This window comes from Sander lucioperca, chromosome 7, assembly GCF_008315115.2.
Source record: "Sander lucioperca isolate FBNREF2018 chromosome 7, SLUC_FBN_1.2, whole genome shotgun sequence".
Lineage (NCBI taxonomy): Eukaryota > Metazoa > Chordata > Actinopteri > Perciformes > Percidae > Sander > Sander lucioperca.
The window spans coordinates 6,205,530-6,231,754 of record NC_050179.1 but is presented as its reverse complement, the minus strand read 5'-3'; the positions used below and the strand labels follow the sequence as shown (position 1 = coordinate 6,231,754).

Genomic DNA, 26,225 nt, shown 5'->3' with positions numbered 1-26,225 from the left:
GATGGAAAAGTAATGTGTGTGAAAAAAGAGATACAAAGATTAGGATGAGAGAGAGGTAAACATGACATGCAGGAAAAAAGTGATAAATTCATTGAGTTTTGCAGCTTCCAGGCTTGTAAAACACTTTCTCGCTGTCAATTGCATGTATGGGCAGATACACACACAGATACAGGCACACATAGTCATAGAGTTGGCCTGTTTGGCTCATGTCCAAGGCCTTGCTATGAAATCAGCTTGGGAAAGCAGCAGGGGCCCTGAACAGGACACAGAGAGAGTAACTGAGAGGGGAAAAAGAGAGAGGGAGACTGGAGAGCCCAGATAAAATTCCATTGTTTATTTGCCTGACCCTCTCCTTCCCTCCTCCTCTCCATACATCCCTTCCTTTACCATCAACCCTTCCTTTTGCACTTCTTCAGGAACCAAGCAAAACCCTGTCAAAGTCTACTGGGTCAAGGCAGCATGTCAGTCACTGTGAAATCCCTTCACATGTCACTTCATGTCAGATCTGGCAACCTTGCAGTGCTCAAAACAAATTGGCTGTACATGAATAATCTCTGCTCCAAATATGCAGAAGCTAAGACGTACATTTCAGTATGAAAGAGAACGACTATTACGATTAAAAACCAGTCCCCCTCCTTCCTTCCCTCCTATCCATCACTCCCTTCTTCATCATACTTCGGTCCCTGCAACTCCAAGCCTGAGTGGGACTGGAAGAGAGAGAATGAAAGGGAGAAATAAAAAGAGTGAAGGACGGGAAGGAAAAAAGCAGCCAAGTTTGCAATTCCAGAAAGAGCGGGCTAAATGTGCAGTGGTGCGTTAAATTGATTGCAGGCAAGGCTTTGGCACATGCTATAGTAAGCCGTATCTTGTAGAGGATAGGGTCCTCAACTCAGCGTGGGTGCGGAAAGAAAAAGAAGGAAATAATCTTTTTTTTTGCAGTATATAAATCCCATTTTGAACTATCATGTTTTGTACTTGTCCCAGTTTTACATAAAACCTCACTCATCAGGATGACAAGGTTAGGGGCTGCCTCTTTTTGGTTCCTTTCTGTATTTTGTGTGACTCCATGTCATTATAACTGTGAAATGCAGCGTGGGCTGCAAGAGACTTTGCCCTTTTTAGGTATTTCGAAATGACGGAGAGAAAAATAGAGCGCTTTGGGGAAGAACAAGCATGGATGATGATGTCATGGTGTTAGCTGTTTCTGCAGGGCTGGACAGAGGGATGTAGGGACAGAGGGATAGAGGGGAGGATGAAATCTTTATGAGAAGCAGCTGTTGGCGAGAGGCAGGCAGGCCTCCAGAGCACTATAGCAGCAGCCAGCCAACAGCTCACTGACAACAACTCAGAGGCCTGATAAAGCTAGCTACGAAACACTGACAGCACCACCTGCATACAGTGTGATAAAGCTAATTCAACTCCACCAGAAAACTTGGTCTGATTATCACCAAGAGTTAACACTTAAAGATAACTAGCACAAAGGGCTCAACAACACAGATACAAACTAAAAAGGCAGACTCAGAATATCACTGTCTGAGTTGATATTGTCTACACTTGCATTGCACTGTGAAATATAACATTTTACAGTATATCACCGACAATAGGATTCGCACAAGTCCTGATAACAGTGCTGTTACTGTATAAGCAGAGCTGTTATATATGAGGAACAGCTTGTGGAGTGTGTGTGTCTGTCACAAACTACATTTGTGGGGTCCAAAAACTGGGAATTAGGGCTGCACGATTATGGCCACAATGATAATCATGATTATTTTGATCAACATATTGATCACGATTAATTATCACGATTATTTGTTGATTTTATTGTCACATAGGCTAATTATAACTGCTTTCACATCCATATTGTGCTACATTCCTGCCAATATTGTGCTACATTCCTCCTTTGTTGAAGGATACTATGAAGGAGTATGCCATTTCAGCTGTTGTGCGACCGCTTTCCAAACGTGTGTCTGCCGTGAAAAGATACAGGCAACGCAATTTTCTGTTCACGTTAACGGCGCATGTTAAAATCCGGTGCCAATAGGGCACTGGTGCCCAGTATTTACCGGACGAAATAGCAACGCAGATTATGGTCCCACTTAAATGTCTGCGTTGCGCTCTGATGCTCCAAAACAGATGTTAGAGGCAACAGAAACAGACTCTTTCCGACCAAGTAGTTACAGGAACGTAGTTATAGGAACAGTCCACTTCTAAACAGTTCAACTAACTACTCTCCCCCAAAACCGTTTTTTCCTTTTGCATTCACACTGGCCAAGTGGCCATAGGAACTGACCTTTTGTTATTATAATCACAGCCATCTAACCACCACTATGCGGAAAAGGGAAAAGACCCTGCCCTGAAGTAGGAGCTGAAAGAGTTACAGGACCTGTATTAACACGGCTAAAATGCTGACAGCTAAATGGAGTAGTGTGACTGTATTTCACTGTAGAGGATTCCAACAGCGGGACGTACAACAGTCTGCTATGCTTGCATTTACTGGTAAACTGGTAAACCTTGTGACGACTTATGACCGACTGCTATCTGTTGTGGAATTTTCCTCACGTTACTCTGTCCTCTGTGACTGTCTACATCTAACGTGATCAGAGAGTGGTTTACGGAGCTTTGGAAAAAAAATACTTTGATACAGAGCGTTCTATGAACGGAATGAAGCATTTTAAATATCGCTCGATCACGTGAATTTGATCATGGGAAGCCAGAATCGTGATTGTGATTAAAATTCGATTAATTGTGCAGCCCTACTGGGAATACAGTATACTTGTGGGCTCCGGACAGCTTTGTGGGGCCAAAATGCTGGACTTTAAAGGGCTGTTTGAGGGTTAAGACTTGGTTTTAGGATTAGGGTTAGAATTAGGTTATGGTTAGGGTGAGGGTAAGGGTTAAGGTTAGGCATTTAGTTGTGATGGTTAAGGTGAGGGTAAGGGGCTAGGGAATGCATTATGTCAATGACGGGTCCCCACAAAGATAGTGAGACACACTGTGTGTGTGTGTGTGTGTGTGTGTGTGTGTGTGTGTGTGTGTGTGTGTGTGTGTGTGTGTGTGATCACATTGGCATTGAATTAGTCCAGGCTGATTCTTTAACTCCCTCTGTGAATCCAAATTGTCTGAGTTCATTATAACAAAAAACAATTAGGCTAAGTGTCCTCAATGAAAGGCCTACATGTGTGTGCCGCTGAGTAATCTGAGTGCTGGCTAACATACTCTACACAAGTGTGCCAAGTCCTTGTGAATCAGGGATCCATTTACAACTCTATGACCAGACCATGGTAAAATAGTATTTAGTTTACACGGGATGCCAAATGTTTGGAGTCAACAGAACAGGCCCCATGCCTGTTCTGTGGAGAAGGGTCTAACTGCAGACCTCCTTGGTCTCTCAGCCAATTGGAAAAGAGTATAGTGTCCCTAGATATGTATATCTGACATTATCACCTTGACTCAAATGGCTCTTTAGAGTGAAATGAGAATTATATATTGGAATATATTGGTGTAAAAGTTTTAATCTGAAGGGTCATTAGGTAAATAAGATAAAACCAACAAAAGAGTCAACAGGGGATTCTGGGTATAGAAGGTTTAGAATGACTTAATTAAAAGGTATATCAAACAGAAATCTCAGAAATATTGTGAGTTATTTCTATTCTTACACACTCTCTGCTGCCATCTTCTCCACCCAGCACTCATCCACCCAGCTGCTGAACAATACCACTTCCACTTCCTCTGTCACAGTGTCCACTGCCTGTCACACCTCACAGGGCTAAGGCTGAAGGGGGCAGTTTCCTGTGATGTTTTTATTGGCCTCAGCAGATGGCTTCCCTCAGCCTCTACGTTGTTATGGTGGCCATCTTGCTCTGAGGGTCAGGGTTAACAATAGTTGCCAATAGCTGTAGGAGACAAAAGGCTCCCCTACTCCCAAAAAGAGTTTCCTCAGTAACTGAACGCTGTAAAACTAACAATGCTGTCAAATTTGCTTTTACGAGATGCGAAGACACTGCTTGTCAGGTTCAGGTGAGTGCTCGGAAGCACTTTCTTGCATGTGTAAGTCAAGTTTGAGATGTGTTCAAGCCCAGTAAGTCAGAATTGTGTGAAAATACCAAATTCCCTTTTAAGGCACTATAATCTCCACAGAACAGCACTTTCTGGTTTGGCTTTGGGGCTCCAAACAATGAAGGGGGACAGCCTAAAAGCCTACACTGTTTTCACAGCGCAACAGTATACTTATATTATTCTTTGCAATATCCACTTTCCTCTTTAGTTTTGACAACCCCTGTCTCCCCAACCCCACTCTCCTCTTCGATTTGCTCCCTCTCTTCATATCTCCCATCTTTCCTCTCCCCCTGTGATATTCAACACCCTCCCCAACCTAGAGAAAAATTAAACTGTGAAACTAGGAGGCTCTATACATTCTTTGTAGTCCCCCATGCCCACCCCCCTTTTCATGCAGGGTTTCTGGTCTTCATGTCTGTGTGGGTTTTAGTAAGGAGAAAAGAATCAGGAGGGGAAGGAAGGAAAAAAAAATGGTTGATGTTTCCCTTCAAACATGTGACCTCTGCTAGGCTCACAGCTGAAAATAATTTGGGCCTTGAGGCCGGTGAATGGCTGACGCAAACCCTCCTCCTCCTCCTCTCTCTGGGGTGGCTAGGCCTCGGGCTAATGGGGGGCTAAAGACAAAGCAATGGAGGGCTATTGAGCTGAAAATGACACATTGTACTTTTATTTTACTTTTCCGTAGTGTCCATTTGTTCTTTAATTCTTTTCATTTCATGGAAGAGAAGAAAGGAAAAGCCCCAGAATTGTTACAAAACACTGGACCCAGAGGGCCAATTATGTTGTTAACTCAGGGAAGAGTTCAGCTATTTGGCTGCAATTTTTTACGTAATACCGACATTGTGGATTTTTTCTGACTGCCAGTTGGGACTACAATTTGTGGAATTTAGCTGAATTAGTCTCACATTCCCTACAAAGTCACGGGGCAAGGGAGAGAAGTGTCAGGGTTAGCTAATGCCGTTTTATGGGGGGGGGATGTTGGGCCAGGCAGTGCTCAGGAAATGTTTAACGGCCTACGGATACTCTAAAGTATCCCAGCACATCTGGTTGAAGTCACACATGCACACACATCCATAAGTTGGTTCGGAATATGGACTGTTTGGCAGGTTGTGTAGATCTACAGTATGTAGGCGGGTTTTTATATGAGGTTTTATGTGTGGGTTTGCAGCCGGGTGGCAAAGCATGTATTAGTGTCTCTGTGAATTTACTTAAGAGCAAATGTGTGAATACCTGCCAACAGGAGTTAGCCCTGACCTTTCCCCCTCTCTTATGTTAACCACATCTGTGCCAGACAGATGCTAGGCCCCTCTGCTCTATGCCCACTCTCCACCAGCTTTTATAGGCCAAGTCATGACAGTGGGCACCAGCGGCTCTAATTCAATGTTACGTATACGGATGGTCTTGCTATGGCTAAGTGGATCTGGTTTTATTATACTCTGACCAAGTAATAATGTCTCCCCCTCACAGTCGCCTTGTCATAACTTTGCGGAGAGGAGCTGAAGTGCAAACACAAAATCTATGCACAGTACTTGTCTTGAAAATACTCCAGCAATCTGTTCTGGCAAGTGCAAAAAGGTGAGACACTGAATGATAACCTAAACAAGTTGAACTCATACATTCCATAAGTTTTCCATAATGCTGCATAGGTGCTGGAACCTAATTACTAATCAAGTAGGGTTTTGCCAGTTTTGGGGGGATGCATGCAACCTGTGAGGTCTGCTTCTATGCAGCTTGGTTCAGAAAATGAGTTTTGCTAGCCACAGAAATGAGAGGTTTGAGCTATTTGGTAGTTTACATTCACACACTAGTTAGATTTTTTCCACCCTAGGGGAGTCCTGGGGAAGCAGCTCTTATTTTGACCTAACTCTCATTTGTCAGTCTGTATGTCTGCCTTTTTAGTTAGTTTTAGCCTATTTAGTTAAAAAACACAAGCTGGAATATTTTCAACTGTCTAAATTTATACTCTATAACAGTTTGATTTGTAAATGTTTTTCTTTGCAACTTCCTGACCTATAATCTGAAATATGGGTCTGCTTTGAATTTACATGTGTTTCGACAAACCATGCACTCACCCCAATATGCAAATATATTGTACTAACGGACTGTGTCTCTCTTCGTGTGACTGTGCAGGATGCCAGCTGCTAGCACCATGACCGGTGGGAGGGCCCTGCTGCTCTGTACAAACACTGACAACTGTATCTACCAATCAGTCAACGGGTAGGTGCCTCAAAAGCCAATCAAATATTTTTCTAGTGTCTAGTGTAATAATTAGAGTCCAACATATTAGTGTTACAGCAAAAAATATGGTATTGCTTATTTTTTAATAAGTCGCCCTTGAGCAAGGCTCTTTTAGCCACCATTTAGTGTGTTGAGATGTTTGTCTGTCATTGTCATATTAACAATGGTCAAGACAGTAAAATTCCTACACTACTGGCTGGCTGGTATTTCTAGTGCTACTGTTAAGATTCCCCGTGCTGCTGCTTTCCATTGAAAAGCTTTGGCTGTTTGCCCTGGAGGAAGAGCAACATCCTCCTGTGTTGTGCCAGAAAACTACCTTGCGATATTCTTTGAAATCAGATCAGCTAGTGCAGTACAGAGGCCAGCAGAGGCTGCCAATCCACTTGGTAGTGGTGGCCTTGTTTGTTTATGGTAAAAGGGCAAGGTTATATCGAGTGGCTTTGTAAAAGTAACAGTCCTATTCATAGACCACATGCTTGATTCGCTGTTTGAGCATTTGTGAACCTTGGAATTATCAGTGCAAATGAGCAACAATTGCATTTAAAAATCTGGTTCACTGAAAGGAAGTAATTGTGCATTATATATATTTTTTAAGTAAACTGCGACTCCCAAAGCGAATTGCAGTAAGAAATAACCAACCACAAAAGTTAAAACTCTTTTTTTACGCATGCTTGTAACAGCGCTTGTGGCGTTAGAGGTTGAGCATTGAAGAACTTTTGGGTCAATTGAGCATGTGTGATGCAACGTCTTGTTTCTTGAAGGTGAAGCCATAGCATAACCATGTTTGATCGTATGATCCTTTAACTTTCAGTTGGGGAAGATACCTCTGAAACTAGTAGATCCTCCAGCTGCTGCAGGGTATGACATAAGCTGGGAATCTGTACAGTAGTTCACTCTACTCTGCCATCTTATACCTATACACATTCTCCACCACATGTTGCTTGGGCATAAACTGCACTTCTCCTATATTCATCATATAGTTCAGGACTGCTCTCAAGCAAGCTGGAGACACCCCTCTCCATTAGGGTCAGCAGTATAACAATAGCAGGGCTAGAGAGCAGGGCAGAGTTGGCCATCTGGCTTCTAGATACCATTACTACCCCCCTTGCTGCCACTGTCTAATGCCTCTATGAGCACTCTCTCCCTTCTGTCATCCTTGCAATATTCATTAGTGCTATTTAGATTATAATGAAGGGATTTTGGTTTGTGCCATTAACAGGGATTGTCTAGTGGAAGGTTTAACTGTCTGTTGTTTTTAGGGTCTGCCATGTTACTGTAGTTACCATTGCTCAAAAGCTCAGTACAATTCTTTCGAGGAATTGTCAATAGTTGATATGCGGAAATGTAATTAAAATAATTTAGTTTTGTCTCTCTTAAAACCCTTTCTCTTATCCGCTGATCCTGTGTTAGCTCAGCTGGTTAGAGATGCTTTTGTGCCCTTCTACCTCCTTCCCTCCTTCCGCTCTCAATGACCCCCATCTACATGCTCCACCCATCCTTGGCTGCGGGTGATTATAGACAACTTTCCATACTGCCCATTGTATGTATATCTGTCTCAATCTCTCTTTGTCTCTTAATCACAAAAAAGTGTGATTACGTTTTTTTAGATAGGGGGAATACACTATTAATTTCCTCCTCCATCTGCTCCAATTTTTCTGTAACTCCTTCACTCAACCCCCTGCCTACTCCTGTTCTCCTTTACTTGGCTCTTCTATTCAACATAGTATTTCCCCTCTTGCTTCATGCTTAATGAAAACTGCTGTTTCAACCGAGGGACACGAAAGGAGAAAGAAAACGGCAAGGGGGAGAGGGGCCTAACTAATAAAACCCAGAGCAATTTAAAAGAGAATTATTTGGTTTCATAATCATAGTTACAACATCAAGGTTTTCTTTTCTTTTAGGGTCTCTGAGGAAACATGAATCAGTAATTTCCCCCTGAGATTTCCTCCGGATTGCATGACTGTTGGTTTTCACATCCAGCAATGTCATCAGAAGTAACCCAGCAAGGCCACGTTTCCTCTGTTTGTTGGAAATTCAATCATTTGATGAATGGTCTTTGGGCCAAAACAAAGTTTTGAGGGTTGGGAGTCGAAAAGAAAAGATGCACGTCTACACTTCGGCCTCTCCCCTCTTTTGTGTATACTTTCATCTCCTCTCCAGAAATAGCTGTGTGTGTTGTAAACTTTGACCCCGAAACCCAGAGTTCAAACAGTCGTGACCCAGTAATCTTCCAGGAGTAACTCACAGCTAAAACCGAGGCACCAAACAGACGTCTGAGCTCTTTTAACAAGAATTCTTGTTTACCCCATAAAAAAAAAAAAAAAGATCTAGTTGGACGGAATTGTAAATGCTCACATTGCGTGGCTAATTTTAAGAGCTATGGGGAGCATGATTGTAAGCTATGTACACTGAAGGCAGCAACTGACATTTCTACGAAAATAATTGCACTATAAATTATGGTAGTTGACAACAGTGCAATGTACTTTCTCCCTCTGTTTATCTGATTTGAATTTAGTACACATCAGTTGTGGGTAGTACTGTCCCCTTACTGAGAGAAGACTCTTTGCATGTTTTGTCTGTTTGTTTGGGTATACTTTTGTTCCCTCCCCACAGTCCATCTTGTGATTGACAGCCTGTCAATCTTGAAATATACCTCAGCCCCTTACTGCAAAATGGGCAATTAAGAAGAACTGCAATATCTTATTTTAAGATGATGAAATCATATATTTTCTTACCAATTATAAAGAATAATGTCAAGCACCATTTGCATTAGATTAGTTAGTCTTAGTTTGGTCTGGATTTATAATATATTAATGTATGGCAATCTTTTTTTTGCTAATAATTGCATTTTTTGTTAAAGGCTTAATATCAATGTATGAGAGCGTTTTATGTTCAGTACCATGCGTTTGCATGCTTTTCCTTTTGTTTTGTGTTGCCTCTGTATATAATTTAAGTAGTTTCTTGTGTTGACTGGGCAGCTTTGGGTGTACGAATGTATGACACTTGCGGTTCGTTTGCAACCATTTTAAGGGTTAAGCTAATATTTCAAAGATGTATGTTGATTTTTCTCTGTTTGGTTCTTTTCTAGGCTCCAGTGCTGTGGCTTGAAGGTCGGGGAGTCTTCATCTTCTGTGGGGCCCCAGCGCCAAGAGGTGTGCGGGTCACCAGGGGACAGAGACAGGAGGGACACTGCTGTGTCCACCAAGTGTCCCCTCTCCCCCCTACTCGGCCTGAGCGACAGCCCAGGTCCTCCTGACACCATGCTGGCTCACAGGAGAGCCACCACCGACCCACGGACTCCCAACATGGAGAACGGGCTGTGTGGCAAGCTGAACAACAAGAGCCCAGCGGCAGTCAAGACTGCCAGCATACGTGATAAGATCTCACAATGGGAGGGCAAAAAGGAGCCTGCCCCACCAACTTCTACAGGGACATGTCCACTGAGCACAACACAGAAGGAAGTTGAGACAGTGCGGAAAAAGGAAGCCAAAGCTTCAGAGGTCCAAAGGACAGATAGCAAGAGGTTTGTCAGCTGGGACAGACAAGACTCAGGGAAGGAGAATGTTGGAAAGCTGGGGGATTTAAGGTCTAAATCTCCAGAGGGCCCAACAAACAAGGACAGAGAAGTGATCCTAGAGAGGGGATTTCGGGCTTCCAAGCCAACAGAACAACCCCAAGACAAGAAAAGTGTTTTAACTCATGTTAAGAAACTGGAGAAGGCAACAAAGGAGGTTCCTGACAGACCTTCACTGGCATTTCCAGGCAATTACTTCTGCCCTCCTTCAAAGGAGGAGCTGGAGGATACTGAAAAGAGAGCCAACGAGCCCATTTTTGGAACTTTTGACATTGTTCGACCTGGCGGGTCGCGGAGGAGGAGGGAAGGGGATCCAGAAAATGTATACAGTGAGCCAGGTGCTCCGTCTATAAACCCTCTACCCAAACCTCAGAGAACCTTCCAGCATCACACCCCCCCCACTATCTCAGCTTCAGGGCCCGGCTCAGGGAAGGGAAGGAGGAACTTGCCCCCTTTGCCCTGCATTCCTCCTCCACCTTTACCTACATGCCCACCACCTGGAGTTTGCAGGAGACCCTGGGCTGACAAACCCCGGGACAGTAGCAACAGGTAAGAGAATAAGAAGATAGAATGACAAATATGGGCGGATGATGATGATCAGTCCTATGGCAGACACCCATTTGCTGAAGCTTCTTTGTCCCCAAAGCTAAATTAAAAAATATGTTGAATTAAAGTTGCTTGTGGTATCAGAATTAACCAGTGATGATGGCTCTGTGTATCCTCTGAGCCTTCCCCCACCATTGCCGACCAAACACTGAGGTTGACAATATTCACCACATCTGCTGTAAATCAAAACCACCGCTGACATCATCCTGTTTCTAAATATCCCAAAGAATGAGCTCATTAGTTGGATCTGCGGAATGTACACATTAACTCAACTCATTCGTCTTTCCAAAACTCTACTAGAAGAGGAGAACATGCAGAGTGATATGAGTAATGTCAAAGAGGCCCTTTTCTTTTTCAAGAATTTAAGCCTTGACAGTAAAAATGAATGTGCAAGGCCAGTGGCTATCACAGAGGCTGACATTTGCAAATGTAAAAATGGTTGTACTTGTAAAGTTCAAAGTCTGAATCTAAAAACACTTATTCTAGCAAACATGTTGGAATATACAAAAATCTTCTAAGTAGTACTCAAATTCAAATGGTTACAATCAAACAAACAGAGCTCTAAGGAAACCAAAACATGTGAACTCTGCAGTATGTATTGGAGTACATCTATTGTTCACTTTCTCAGTGGTCTGAATTCTTGTTTGAAGCTTGGCTTGGATCTGTTACATTCCATACCATATGTGGAGGCCTCACTCTGCTCAAGTGTATCAAGCCGTTTATTTGGTCAAGCTGTCTTTATCTTAGTGTCCGTTGCAGTGTGCATTTTTGTGCGTGTGAATAAATACAATAAGTTGCTAGTTTATTAGATACACTTAGTTTCACTCAGTGCCATGCAACAACTTTTTTAAAGCGTACAAGTTCAAGGTAACTTTATTGTCTCCGAGGGGCAATTGTTTGTACAGCCAGCAGACAAATATAAGGACAAGACACACAACAATACAGCAAAACATGAAATACCCACAGTATCTAAAACACAATAGTAAATAAATAAATACATACATTTAAAACAGTTCTGGCAAATTATTTAAAATGGAAATGGAAGTCGGGATAAAAGATTTTCTGAGTCTATTGGACCTGCATCTGGGCATGCAGTACCTATGGCCTGAGGGAAATAGCTTAAACTGGCAGGACAAGGGGTGGCTAGGGTCAGCTGCAATGGATTGGGCCTTCTTTGCCACTCTGTTGGAGTAGATGTGGGAGAGAGTGGGGAAGTTGATGCCTGCAATCTTGCTACGTGTCCTGACGGTACTCTCTAGTCGTTTTTAGTTTTTTATGGACAGAGAACCAAACCAGCAGATAAAACAGAAGGTTAAAACAGACTCAATAAAACAGGAATAAAACGTTCTCATAAAAGTGGGGTCAATGCTAAAATTCCTCAGTTTTCGATAAAAATACATATGCTGATGGGCTTTGGCACAAACCGCATTAGTGTGTGGTTCAAAACATAGCTTGCTATCAATTATTGTGCCAAGGTACTTATATTCTTGTACTGTCTCAACAGGTTGGCCATCAATGATAGTGGGGGGAAGAGGGGGGCACTGTTTCCTAAAATCAATAATGAATTAAAGCTGCAAGCAGCGATGGACGGGCCCTCGCTCCTCTGCGCGCGACGGGGTTACCGGGAGTCGCCGCTCCTTGCGACCATCATTTGCGCGGCACTCAGACACCGCAAATCATCACCAATGAAAAGGGAACTCCCTGCTAAGTTCAATGATACCTCACACAAGACTCTACCTTAGATGGGTCAGCATTTATGAAAGGGGGCGTGGCTTAAACATAGGGGGCGGGCAAAACCATCACCAATGAAGAACGAATTCTCTGCTGAGTTCATTGATACATCACACAATGGTCAACCTTAAATCGTTCAAATGTTATGAAAGGGGGCGTGGCTTAAGCATAGGGGGCAGGCCACCATCACCACTGAAGAAGCAACTCTCTGCTGAGTTCAATGACACCTCACACAAGACTCTACGCCATACAGTTCATTAGCTGTGAAAGAGGGCGTGGCTTACGCATAGGGGGCGGGCCAAACCATCACCAATGAAGAAGCAACTCTCTGCTGAGTTCAATGACACCTCACACAAGACTCTACGCCATACAGTTTATTAGCTGTGAAAGAGGGCGTGGCTTACGCATAGGGGGCGGGCCAAACCATCACCAATGAAGAAGCAACTCTCTGCTGAGTTCAATGACACCTCACACAAGGGTCTACCTTAAACGGTTCAAATGTTATGAAAGGGGGCGTGGCTTAAGCATAGGGGGCGGGCCAAACTATCACCAATCAAAAACAAACTCTCTGCTGAGTTCAATGACACCTCACACAAGACTCTACCTTAAACGGTTCAAATGTTATGAAAGGGGCGTGGCCTGAGTAAGTGGGCGTGGTTATATCATAGGGGCCAGCTCATTATCACATGTAGACCACACATTCTAAGTTTCATGTAAATCAGATGATGTTTGTCATATAAGGTGCATTTCCTGTTGCCAGCGGGGGGCGCTATGACCAAAAGTCAAATATGGCCTGTAGGTGTCCTCAGGCCTGGACCCTTGTCAATCGTGAGAATTTTCGGGCAGATACGACAACGTACACTCAAGTTACAACAACTTCTTTGTTCATCGCTAAACACTCAAAATGGCCGCCACGCCCACACCGTCTGACGAAAAGTTTTTCTTTTAATAACTTTTCATCTTTAAGGTGTTGGGATGATACAGACCAAGTTTGAAGTCCATCGGATGAAATCTCTAGGAGGAGTTCGTTAAAGTATAGCACCTTGTCTTTTGGGCCTACTTCCTGTTGCCACTAGGGGGCGCTATGACTTTAAGTAAATATCGGCCTTTATTTGTCCTTAGGGTTGGACTCTTATGAATCCTGAAAAGTTTCGAGCCAATCGGACAATGTACACTTGAGTTACACCCACTTCCTGTTTCGGCTGCGAAACACACAAAATGGCCGCCCCGCCACAGCCACGCCCTATGACGAAAAGTTTTTCTTTTAACAACTTTTCATCTTTAATGTCTTAAGATGGCACAGACCAAATTTGAAGTTGATCAGATGAAATCTCTAGAAGGAGTTCGTTAAAGTACGACATGTGGAAATGGCCAAAATCGCACTAATTTCGAACTTTCAATTCGAAATGGCGGACTTCCTGTTGGGTTTAGGATATGGCTCCAATGACGTTTTGTGTGCGTCCTGACTTGATATACATGTGTACCAAATTTCGTGAGTCTACGTTAAACGCACTGCAGGGGCTCAATTTTTTTAACTTTGTAGGGGGCGCTAGCGAGCCATTTTTGGGCGCCTATTCCCGAAACCCTTAAAATACGTAAATTTTCACCAGACTTGATGCGACTGCCAAATTTGGTGAGTTTTTGAATATGTTAAGCCCCTCAAAAAGCCAATTCATTTGCCGGGAAAAAGAATAATAATTCCTTCAGTTTCAATAGGGCCTTCGCCGCTGTCGGCGCTCGGGCCCTAATTATTTAGTCTTGGAGACATTTATGTTTAAAAAGGAGCGCTTACACCAATCATTAAAATCCTTCACTATTGGTCCATGGTCAATCACAATGTTCAGTCAGAAGAGGATTAATATAACGCCATGGTCCTTTACTTTGCTTAACTTAACTTACCTTTATATATCAGGGGCAATGCATAGAAGTTTACATTGATATGATGTACAGAGTTAGCCAAATGGCTAGTTTTCACATGCAGTTCCAATGAAAGTTAATGTTAAAGTTAAAAACAAACTAACAGAATAAGACAAGGCAGACAGCATTTTAAATCATACAACAAGATGTAGGGTGGAGAAAACATTTTCACTATAATTAAATCCAATAGGGCAACATTGAATATGATAAGCTTTAGAAAGATAGGATTCATTGCAGGGCTGTTCCATTGTATTGCAATGGATGTAGAAAGCTGTACCCAATAAAGTGGCAACTTAGTTTAATTGTTAACTGTATATGTGCATGCATTTGGCTTTGCATGCAACCTCGGATGCTTGTGTGCACTTCATTCTACTGGGCTTTAATCTTTGGCAGTGATGAAACACAGATGTGGTAACTAGCAAATGGTAACATCAGTTTTCCTACTTGGCATATCAGACATTCTTAAAAGCATCAACAGTACACACAAAAATCCTTCCTTTCTCTTTTTTTATATTTGGCATGTGATTATCCTAAATCGTTGTAATGTTCTGTCCACCAGGAAGTCCTATGAATTTGAGGATCTGCTCCAGTCATCTACAGAAAGCTGCAGGGTGGACTGGTACGCTCAGTCCAGACTGGGCCTTACACGCACTTTATCAGAAGAGAATGTCTACGAGGACATAATAGGTAAACAATACATATCCATACATATGACACTTTTATTTTTCCTTAACCAAGTCTGCATGTGTCGAAAATCAAGTTCTCGACGTGGTTTCAAAGTGTTGCATTATCAACTTTGTATAGTATTCGCATAAAATGAAAAACATTGTTAAATACTGTAATGTAGGCTGGAGGTTGTCCTATTTTCTATATCCTTCATACACTGCATGACCCTTTAGTTTCATTTCTCATATCAGTGTGTGTCATAGTTTAAGACCAGAGTTGATGAGGAGGCCATGCAGCCTTTACTCTGCTCCGGTTTTAATTTAGAGCCATGCTGCTTCACTTTTATTAAAAATGATACGCAGAAATTTGTCCTACGTTCCTACGTTATTGTCTGCGGGGTTATGACAACCCCACCTAAAGCCTGTTTAATTTCATAACGTACAATAGTGGCGTTGTGTGAGGTCATACTGTAGCTGAGGTTGGTTACTGTGATTGTCAGTGCAGCGGGGGGCATGTGAGTGGCTTAGAGCCACGGCACATTACTGGCAATCGCTTCAATGTATCTTTGGTTTTAATCCCAGAGACTGGTGTATAATGAGTGCTGCTTGCTTGCAACAGTAAAATTAACTTTAATTATATTTGAGTGATGCCGCAGCTTATTTTGGATTCTTTTCTAGTTTCCTCCTTTCATACAATAGTATTGTTCTTTAAAATGCTCAGACATTGTTCACCAAACACTCAGCAGTGTCCCATGGGTAAAGTAACTCACCAGAGCTGTCTACTCAAAAAGCAGCTCAGGAAGGCAGAGATATACAGATAGTGATGAGCAGTTGTGTTGTCCTTTATAGTCTTGTCATCAACCTCCACACGCAAACCAGGTTCACATCAACACACTTTAAACACACAATCCACATGCCTGACAGTGTTTTCAGATTGAAAGGAAAGCAACTGTCACCACTACAAGTATTCAGACGCATGCCTTGATGACTGATTCAAACTCACATGCTGGCAGCACACGCAAACACACCGAAGAGATTAGTGTGACGTTTCAATGTGAAAAACAGTACACTGATCCCTTCTTTTCCTCAGAGGGAGAAGTAGCGGGGAACTGAACGTCCCTCTTTATCCTACGACTTCTACAGATCACATCTGGTGGATGGATTGATAGAGCAGAGGGAAGATACAGAGAGACAAATACAAAGAGAGAAAGAGGCACATGTTTTGGAAAATTAAACTTTCTCACTCTTTATCTGCAGGGGAGGACCGGTGGCTAGAGTCACATTTAGCATTAGCTGTTTGCAAGCATCTTATCACAGTGCAATATGAGCGGGGTAATGTTAATCACACTGCTGCCTCTGGTACCTCTCTGCACATCTGGATTAGGGTCTGGCAAAACAAACATGAATGATATGGAAAAATACTTTATCTGCTCTTTGGAAAACTTGTGTGAAGCTGTTGTGTAATCAAAGTGACATTGATTTCTTAGTTTTGAAAGAGAACTCTTTTTTCTCCTGAAGATCCTCCATCCAAGGAGAATCCCTATGAAGATATAGAGCTGGAGAGAAGTTGTTTGGGAAGCAAATGCGTTTCACCTGCCTCCTCATCTCCTGTCCCTGACACGCCAACTAAGGTACCTGATTGCCAATACATCACTATAAAAACAAAGTAGATTTATTGGAAGCAGTTCTATACTAAAGTCTCCTTCTAATGTGTCTGTTTTTCTACATCTGCCCTACGCAGCTCTCTTCCAAGCCTGGCTTCTTCAGACAAAATTCAGAACGGCGAAGCTTCAAGCTCCTGGAGCTACGTAAGACCAGCAGGGACACTGGCATCTCCTCTCCCTCACGTATCAGCCCCCCCTCCACACCCAGCAGCCCCGACGACACCCCCTGCCTCTCTGGAGACCCGTACAATCGCAGACGTAGGAAAACCCCCAAGGTATGGCAGTCTGAGAGGCCTTTCACAAAGCTCATGCTGCTCTTTCTGTGATTTATGGTCCAGTGTACTGCTCAGGGAGGTTCGGAGCTGGTCCACTCATGCTGCCGTCTGGGGATGAGTAAGGCAGGGAAAATTTTTCTGACGGATATTTCCTGTGAGAAGTGTGCCCAGAGGAAGGCCTCCCAGAAGCTGTATTGAAATGATCTTGTGAGGAGCCTGCCATATTTTGTTTATTAGTTTAAAGAGTTAAAGACGGACATTTCTTTCCCTTTACCTCCTGCAGATGGTGCTGAAAATCAATGGCATCTTCGAGGCGCGGAGAGGGAAGAAACGAATGAAGAGGGTGTCTCAGTCTACAGAGTCTAGCTCAGGGAGAGGTGAGGCGTCAAAAGCAGGCCACAAAAATGACTTGTTTTTACCTTTGATTTGCTTCACATCAACTGGGAATTTTGTGAAACTTATTTTTACTTTGCTTAACTAAAAATGATGTCCACCTCTGGACATCATCATCAACACCTCTTTGTGTTTGTTTGTTTGTTTGTTTAACATTTGTCAACTCATTTCAATAAAGTGGAAAGTGGAAAGTTAGGCTATGGGCCAAGGAATAAGTGATTAGTTTCTGGTAGGAAAACAGATCCAGGTGCAGATCCATTTGAAGAAAAAACAATCTGGCACATGTATTCCATGATTGTCTGGCACTTCAGGTTTTTTGATACAGAGGGGAAGCTGTTTTGGTTGCTGATGCTCAGTAAAAAAACAACAACAGACACTTGTTAGGCAGAAAATATGAAAGAAATACTACTACTGCAATACTAACACTGACATACACTCACACACTAACTAACATGTATATCAAGAGTATATTAATGTAGCACAGGCCTGCCCAGCCCTAAGTTAAAAAGCAAAAAAATAGGAAAACAATAAATCAATTAATCCTAAATGATACACCCAAGCAAGACAATTACAAATTGCAACACATTCAACTGTAGATGCTGTTATAAAGTTAAAGTTTGTATTGGTAAAATAACAAATAACAGTAGTATGTGTAGTGTTTTCTGGTCAAATGTTTATTTGGTCATGACTAATAATTTGACAAAAAAGGTAACTAAAATAACTATAACTGAATTCAAAGTTTATCATCAATACTATCAACACTTTACCCACTGCAGACACATTTCATCGGGTTACCTTTCCTACGACTCTTACTTTGACCAGAAAGACTTTACAGGTCCATCTCCATAAAAGTAACAATCATGTGTATCCACTTAGTTTTATGGGCAAAGTTACATTCTGTGGTCAGTTGAGACTGACCCATGTTTCAGAGGACTGGGTGGTGCTGTGTGGTAGTGGCAAGAATGAAAGCAATGACAGCAAATTCCATGTGCTTTAAGTTTCCTGTGATTGTTATTTGAACTCTGCTCACACTCTGTTTTATTCTTTTCACGCTTCTCTTTAATTTAGTAACAGATGAGAACAGTGAGTCCGAAAGTGACACAGAGGAGAAACTACAAGGTGAGAACAGAAAACGAATGCCTACACTTACAGTAGCTACATAGGAGATGCCGAGCAGTATAAGCAGTATTAAGTATAAAATAGTTTTGTATTTATGTAATTTCATTAGTTAAAAATAAGCACAATGGTAGCATGTGTACAATAATAGTTTCATAATAGTTTTCTTTTATTTTATTGTTCCACCGTATGACTAAAATCAAAAATATGCACAGATGATGTGGCCTGACAGTGACCATCTATGCATACATGACATTGATGTATTTGCATGACATGTGGTCCTCTGTCCCACAGCTCACAGCCAGCGGCTGGTGTTGGTCCAGTCCATGCTGAGGCAGACGGGGCGGTACCGGACCATGGAGCGGGATCTGATGGAGTTGCAGGAGAGGAAGCTCTTTGAGTATTTCATAGTTGTTGCACTCCACAAGACCAAAGCTGGAGTCCCATACCTGCCAGAAGTCACACAGCAGTTCCCTCTCAAGGTAAAATGGGATAGAAATGTTACTGAAGCACTGCCAATTGTATTTAAAAGAAGAAAAAAAAAAACTGCTGAAAATGAGACATCATTGTAAGTATTATCATCTAAATAGATGTCTACTTTCCTACCAGACCAATGGTATACTGTATATACGCTAGTTTATCAGCACCTGGTATGGACTTTTCTAGGAAAAACACCGGAATTTTGCACTTTTGGGAACAGCAACAGCAGGTCCATGCAATAAAAAAGGAATAGCCTAGTAATTTGTGTGTGTGTGTGTGTGTGTGTGTATATAACCCGATGGTCTAAGACTTTAATGGTGTTATCCTTCAGACATCATTAAATATATTCGTTTTCACAATTTCTCTTTTTTTAATCCAGCTTGAGAGGAGCTTTAAGTTCATGCGGGAGGCTGAGGACCAGCTGAAGGTCATCCCTCAGTTCTGTTTCCCTGACGCCAAAGACTGGGCCCCTGTCGACAACTTCCCCAGGTCAGTCCAAGTCTGACTGCAGCCACGACACTCAACACGTAAAAAAAAAAAAGGGAAACAAAACAGGGACACAGGAATTTACCGGCAGAGTGTTAATAGCTCAGCTGTTTTCCTTGTTAAAATCACTTGTTAGAGAAGAAGCTGAAAGCCTAAAATAGAAATGACCTCCTGGCTTGTAAAGATGACAGTGAAAAATTATTACAGGGAGAGATGGTGGATTTAGCACCGTACACCTGGTTTATTACAAAATCACCTCTCTTTGTATGATGTTTAAAATTGGCCTTATTACCTAATACCACCTAGCTTAGCCTCTCAACGTCTGCATTGTTCTGAGAAGTGATAATGTACGTCTTGACGATGATGGCTAATAATTACCCTGGAGGCAAATGTTCTATGGGTGCATTGAACTTGCTGATGCTCTCGCCTGTCAAGAAGGTCGTCACCGGTCAATGAGTACCTGTCAGGTAGAGCTTAGGAGGATTTGTGTGTAGTAAGCCTGTCCTGAGGGTCTTTCCTCTCAAGTACAAAGTCATACCTTTGTTTGCCAAAACACAAAGTCCAGTCCAGAATGGAGTTTTCTGTTTCCACAACAGCCATTTAAATGTTTTCTAGCATGTCTGAATGATCTTCTTTTCTCTCTTTTTTTATCCCCAGTGAGACGTTCTCATTTGTCTTGACTGGTGAGGATGGAAGCAGGCGGTTTGGCTACTGTCGGCGATTACTGGTATGCTCTTAAAATGCTTCTGCCCCTTGTCACTAGAGTAGCTTCTCCTAATTTAAATTAAATATAGATAATCCCTGATTATAAACATGCTCATCCGATTTCCTCTGCTGCTTTTACCCTTCTCTTTTTGTTGAATTATTATGCAAGTTGATAATAAATGTTTTCTACATATTTCTTGAATTTGGTTGATAAAATGGTTTAGATTTTTCAAAGTCACAGTCTTCAAAGACTCTGCAAAACAAAGGCTTTGCTTTGCTCCAGTGGTCTAATCCTGTGGTTGTACTTGGGTGAGCAGTCTTGTGACACTCCTGGGTTTTGAAGCTGTCTTTAACTGGCTGCCTGTTCACAGCCCAGCGGTAAAGGCCGAAGGCTCCCTGAGGTCTACTGCATCGTCAGCCGCCTGGGCTGCTTCGACCTCTTCTCCAAGGTAGATATCATAAACTAAGCATGAACACAAACGCACAAAGTTTAGTGAAATACATGTCTTGCATGAAATGAAATTACATTGCACAGAACAGCATGTGTTACACAAACAAATACACAACCTCACTCGCACTAAAAGAGTGTAGAGCAGTATCACCCTCAGTGCCCACAGAGCCCCACCCGCCCTCTGTCCGCTTTACTTTCCCACAGAGCCTTGCAGTCCTGGCTCCAGTACAGACGCACATGTGAACTGCAGCTGATGTGGTTACCACAGTGGAAAACGTTCACTGTATTGGGCCTTAGATTTATATGCATGTCGGCCTGTGTACTGGGTTTCTAAGGATACACACATGTACAGAGAAGGGTAACTACAGTATATCTGCTGTTATAGGAGATGGAAAATAGATTGATAGCTGCCTCTGAATTGGACGTACTCAGTTGCTGCTGTTCTGAATATGTTTCATCTGTATCAGATCAGCTACATAAAAGTGTACAGTACAGTATGTGTGTTGAAGGGTACACGTGATGGATTCAGGCTGTTAGCCATTTGTTGTATTGACTTTTGACATTGTTTGACTGTCTCTCCATTGCATCATGGCAAGAATGAATATGTTTGTCATAGTAATAGCCATTGTTGATAAAATATAAGTCCCCCAAAGGATTCATTTATGACGGCACCTGAATCCAATGCCATTTTAACTGTCAGTTAAAAGTCTCTCAAAAAAGAGATTATAATCTCAGTGGGACTTTAACCAGAAGAAGAAAGGGAATTCCTTAATACAATAAATAATTATTTCACAGGGGTGGACAGTATGGATAAAATCTTCTATCACAGTATGTGTAATTTTATATTGTGATATTGATATCATGATATAGATCATTTTATACATAATCATTTGAAAAACTGTTTGTGGTTAAAATAACAAAACAGAAATGTCTGTTTTCAGCTAATTTAGAAATGTTATATACCTGACAGGTTAAGGTACTTCACCACATTACCACATCAATGCTGTACTATTGGAACACTACCTACAATGGCCTAATACACCCAGAGATATTAAAAGGGATAGCTACCATGTTATAAATGATATACCATATCTCTCAGTCTCATTTACAGATTTTGATAAAGTCTCCACACCTTGACGTTAGGGAGTAAAAAACTATCTATTGCTAGCGTTAGACTAACTTCTCTAATCCTAACAGCTCCAAATATTGAGCTCTTCTTCTTCTGTGTGAATACATTACTGCGGAAGTAAGGTCAAAAGTTCAATGTGTGCTGCACCCTTTGGCCAAATACGATCACCTGTGTTTTTTTGCCTAAAAATAATCGGTTTGTTTTATTAATGTATTTATTCATTTTTCAAATATAAATTATACTATTTACACATTAACGATTTTTTATTTATTTATAAATCAACCACAGCAATTTCTTGGGGTGCTAAGGGGGTGCTATGGCAATCCTAGGGGTAGCTACAGCACCCCCTAGCCCCTCCCTGGCGCCGCCTATGCAGTACACTCATAGAAATATTTGTGATTGCCAGTATTCAAATTACAGATCCTCCTTCTCTATGTTTAACAGATCCTGGATGAAGTGGAAAAGAGGAGGGCTATCTCCCCTGCTCTGGTGCAGCCTTTTATGAGAGGCATAATGGAAGCTCCCTTCCCTGCTCCAGGAAGGACCATCACTGTCAAAAACTTCCTTCCTGGCTCTGGGACAGAGGTGAGATGATCGTGCTGTCACCGTGGAAACAGTAGTTCTTGGAGGCACACCCCATATGCTTTTAAAGATTATACCACTAATCATTTAGTGTCTTATTTAGTCATTTCAGTGTTATGCAGATGATTTGCAAATTTATTTGCCTATGAAACCGAATGACAGTGTTGCACTAAACTCCCTGCTTAGTTGTATTAATGATATTAAGTTGTGGCTTTCACAAAACTTTCTTAACTTGAACGAAACTGAGTGTATCATCTTCAGTACTTCAGGCACGCCAAATGGTCCAGCTTTGAGTTTGGGAGCTCTGGCTTCATACCTTAAGTCAGCAGTCAAAAATTACTTTTGATTGCAACATGAAATTTGACAAGCAGATTAAACGACGTTGTTAGAATGAGCTTTTTCCATCTTCGTCTCCTGGCTAAAGTTAAGCCTTTCCTTAACAGGCATGATCTAGAAAAGGCGATTCATGCTTTTATTAGTTCAAGGTTGGATTACTGTAATGCTCTCTATGTTGGTCTGAATCAAACCTCCATCTCACGACTTCAACTTGTGCAAAATGCTGCTGCTCGCTTTTTAACAAATACATCTAGACGTGCACACATCACCCCCGTTCTCTACACCCTACATTGTCTCCCTGTTGGTTTTAGAATAGATTTTAAGATTTTATTGTTTGTTTTCAAGGCCTTAAATGGCCTGACCCCGGAGTATTTGTGTGAGATTTTAACCCTGCGTGAGCACAACCGGTCATTGCGGTCTTCAAATCAGCTGGTTTTAGAAGTCCCAAGGTCAAGGTATAAACGGTGGGGTGATCTGCCCCGAGACTCTGGAACAAGTTACCCCCTATGTTTCATTGTTTTTATTGTATGATATGTTGTTTTATTCTTGGTTCCTGTTGTGAAGCACTTTGGATACCTGCTGGTTGCTGTAAAGTGCTATATAAATAAACGTTGATTGATTGATTGATTAATTTGATGTGTGCAGTATGTACATTACTATCTAAAAGTCTCTATCTCTTTCTCTCTCTTTCCTACAGGTGATAGAGCTGTGTAGGCCATCAGATTCTCGTCTGGAACATGTGGACTTTGAATGTCTCTTTTCCTCCTTGAGTCTACGTCTCCTTCTCCGAGTGTTTGCCTCTCTACTACTGGAGCGCAGGGTCATCTTCACTGCCGACAAACTCAGGTTGGCTCCAGCAACATATTGTCCAATCCTTGCAACAGACATCAGTCCCGTGGCGGGTAGAGTAATTGCAGTACTCCTATTAATCTGTTTAATGAACCTGTTGTGACCAGATTATCAAAGGAAGTGTTTTCATGCTGAAAAGATCAAGAGTAAAGAGTTTGAAGGATGTGACAGAGAGCCCTCAAGTCGACAAACATTCATAGGAAAAGAAGATCCTGACAGAGTATGAGAGGAAGGAATGCTGTTGTGTTTTACAGTCGCCTGGGGAACAATCACTTCTTTGGAAAACTGTCATGGATGCCAGATAGAAGGAGTTAGGCTTTAGAGTCCAGAGCTACCACGTGTGCACAGTGACGGCATCAGACCCACACAGTCTACATAAAACCTTTTAACTGCTGTGGTACACCTGGTTCAACATGTGGGTTAAGCATAATCAGTCATTGTGTCCAATTTCAGTTCTGATTTAGGTTCAGGATTTGTGTATTCCCCTTCATGCCAATGGACTGTTGTTTAAAAGTTGGAAAAAGAAACATTCCTCAACAGAGCTCATAAGCAGATCACGAGTCGTTGCACATTCTCTACTGTGGACTGGAAACTTGGCCTCGTCAATCAATTTTTTAATGAAATAACTGTGAGCAGATGCACACCCGGACAAGATTAAGTTAACAGCGTGGGGTGAGTGTGTTTGCTGCCGCTGTATAGTTTTTATAAGTGTTACATCACTCTCCCCTCAGAGATGCTTTTTAACATTCCTCTCAGGGTAACAACGGGTTTGTTGGAGCAACAGGAATTAACTTTTAACATTATGTTCCAAATTAAGAAATGGGTGGCATGAGAGGTTTATTTCTTGAGGAGTTGGTTAGCACCATCTTGTGGTGGCAACTAGACTTTAGGTATTGGGGATATGCTTTGCTTTTAGGAACATTGTTGTGGTCTATTTGACTATTTCTTTGAATACAAATTAGATATCAAGAGAAAGAGCTACTTGCCATTTTGTATCATTATCACTCTCTTGACCTGCTGTACATGTCAAACCTGAATGCAGCAAGTTTACCTGTTTTCTATGGGTTGTTGTAGAAAGTCAACATGAGACAGAGGTAAATACCAGTAATATACTGGGCATTATATAATGTTATGTGTTGTACAGCAAGATGCTGAATTGTGCTTGCATATTAAAATAGAATTCACTTTACATGGAACCTATATATAGCCACAGGTAGAGAGGTACCTGTAAATTATAATAATAATAATAATAATAATAATAATAATAATAATAATAATAATAATAATGATGTTGAAATTAAAAGTAAATTTTTGGCCTTAGAAACAATAGCGGACAAAACGGTCTCACTGTTCTGAAACTTTTGTTTGTATCCCACGATCTTCCTCGTCAGATGAAGTTGTCTGGCCAGTTGTCATGAAATCGTAGATATTCACATTTTAGCACTTTAAGGACATCTTATACTGTGCATGTTGCCTTAAATACTGAGTTTGAAAGTTAATTCTTGACCTTGCAAAGAGTACTGTTTCCACTGCTTTTGAACATATCATTGTTTATTCAAACAATGAAGGTTCAAAAGCTCCAGGATAGCTACTAAATGGACCTTGTGGTGAAATTATTTTAATACGGAAATAATATGATAGTAATGTCCATTATTACAGTTCAGTATCATGCAGTTTTCTGAAGGATAATCTTTTTTTAAGATTGTTTTTCTACCATACTGCATTATCCCATCCAAAAATAGTTATTAAAGTGCTCATATTATGCTCATGTCCAGGTTCATAATTGTATTTAGAGGTTGTACCAGAATAGGTTTATGTGGTTTTGTTGTACTGCACATTGCTGCAGCTCCTCTTTTCACCCTGTGTGTTGAGCTCTCTGTTTTAGCTACAGAGTGAGACATCTCACTTCTGTTCCATCTTTGTTGGGAGTCGCACATGCGTAGTAGCTAGGTAAGGACTACTAGCCAGTCAGAAGCAGAGTATGCCACGCTAGCAGCTAGGCGAGCATTATAACGTGTGTTACAAAGTGACGCATGTTCGTCACGGACGTAAAGGCTGGACTACAATAGAGCTGTTTGGAGCAGTTTGTGAACAGTGTTTTCTGTTGGAGATGGTAAGTCCCTTTGGGGTGGACTTTGGGCTTTTTCACTTTGTAAACCTATTACATGCACAAAAAAAGATATATAAAATGCTAAAGGAAAGGGAAAAAGCCAAAAAGCATAATATGAGCACTTTAACTATCTGTTTTAACCTTTTTCTTTCTCTTTCTCCGCAGCACATTGTCTCAGTGTTGTCATGCAGTAGTGGCTCTGCTCTACCCCTTCACCTGGCAGCATACGTACATCCCCGTGCTCCCGCCCTCCATGTTGGATATTGTCTGCACCCCTACCCCCTTTATAGTGGGCCTCCTCTCTAGCTCTCTGCCTCGACTCAAAGAGCTGCCCATAGAAGAGGTATGATGAGTTTTTTTGTTTGTGATGTACAGACTGTGGTGCCAGTGACTCTGGGCCTTTCCTCCACTGTACAATACCTCCAGGAAATGACATCACTCTCCCTCTGCTCTTCCCTTAGGTCCTGGTGGTCGACCTCGGCAACAGTCGCTTCCTACGACAGGTAGAAACCATAGAAACATTAGGAAAACTGTGAAAATCTATCATCACGTGGAGTCCTTTTACACATGTGGTGACTCTACTAGATGTTATGTGAATACAATATGTTAATTCACTGCAGCATGTTTACTGTGTTTACATCTGTGTTTTTATTTTCACAGCTGGATGATGAGGACTCCATTCTTCCCCACAAGCTGCAGGCAGCTCTCGAGCATGTGCTGGACAAGAGGAGGGAGCTGGCCTGTGAGAAAGGAGATCTGCCCAATGGTAACTTAGCACACTTATTACAGTATTTTTTGATCAACATTAAGAAATGGTCTACAGTATGGTTCCCAATCTTTTCAAGAAGTCATCTTTTCACAA

General features: G+C 41.8%; 1 protein-coding gene across 1 annotated transcript in view; it reads left to right on the top strand.

Annotated features, from left to right (window-relative positions):
• The window catches only part of si:dkey-82f1.1 (DENN domain-containing protein 2A), a 41,167-nt gene that overhangs the window by 9,719 nt on the left and 5,223 nt on the right, over positions 1-26,225 (top strand). The window contains exons 2-17 of the mRNA XM_031283362.2: positions 6,187-6,273; positions 9,383-10,417; positions 14,682-14,809; positions 16,306-16,418; positions 16,529-16,726; positions 17,010-17,103; positions 18,188-18,238; positions 18,530-18,717; positions 19,095-19,204; positions 19,859-19,928; positions 20,278-20,355; positions 21,931-22,071; positions 23,102-23,250; positions 25,529-25,706; positions 25,825-25,866; positions 26,024-26,129. Of these exons, the coding sequence (XP_031139222.1) occupies positions 6,188-6,273; positions 9,383-10,417; positions 14,682-14,809; positions 16,306-16,418; positions 16,529-16,726; positions 17,010-17,103; positions 18,188-18,238; positions 18,530-18,717; positions 19,095-19,204; positions 19,859-19,928; positions 20,278-20,355; positions 21,931-22,071; positions 23,102-23,250; positions 25,529-25,706; positions 25,825-25,866; positions 26,024-26,129 (2,767 nt within the window). The 5' untranslated portion in view covers position 6,187. The remainder of the gene's footprint in view (positions 1-6,186; positions 6,274-9,382; positions 10,418-14,681; positions 14,810-16,305; positions 16,419-16,528; positions 16,727-17,009; positions 17,104-18,187; positions 18,239-18,529; positions 18,718-19,094; positions 19,205-19,858; positions 19,929-20,277; positions 20,356-21,930; positions 22,072-23,101; positions 23,251-25,528; positions 25,707-25,824; positions 25,867-26,023; positions 26,130-26,225) is intronic.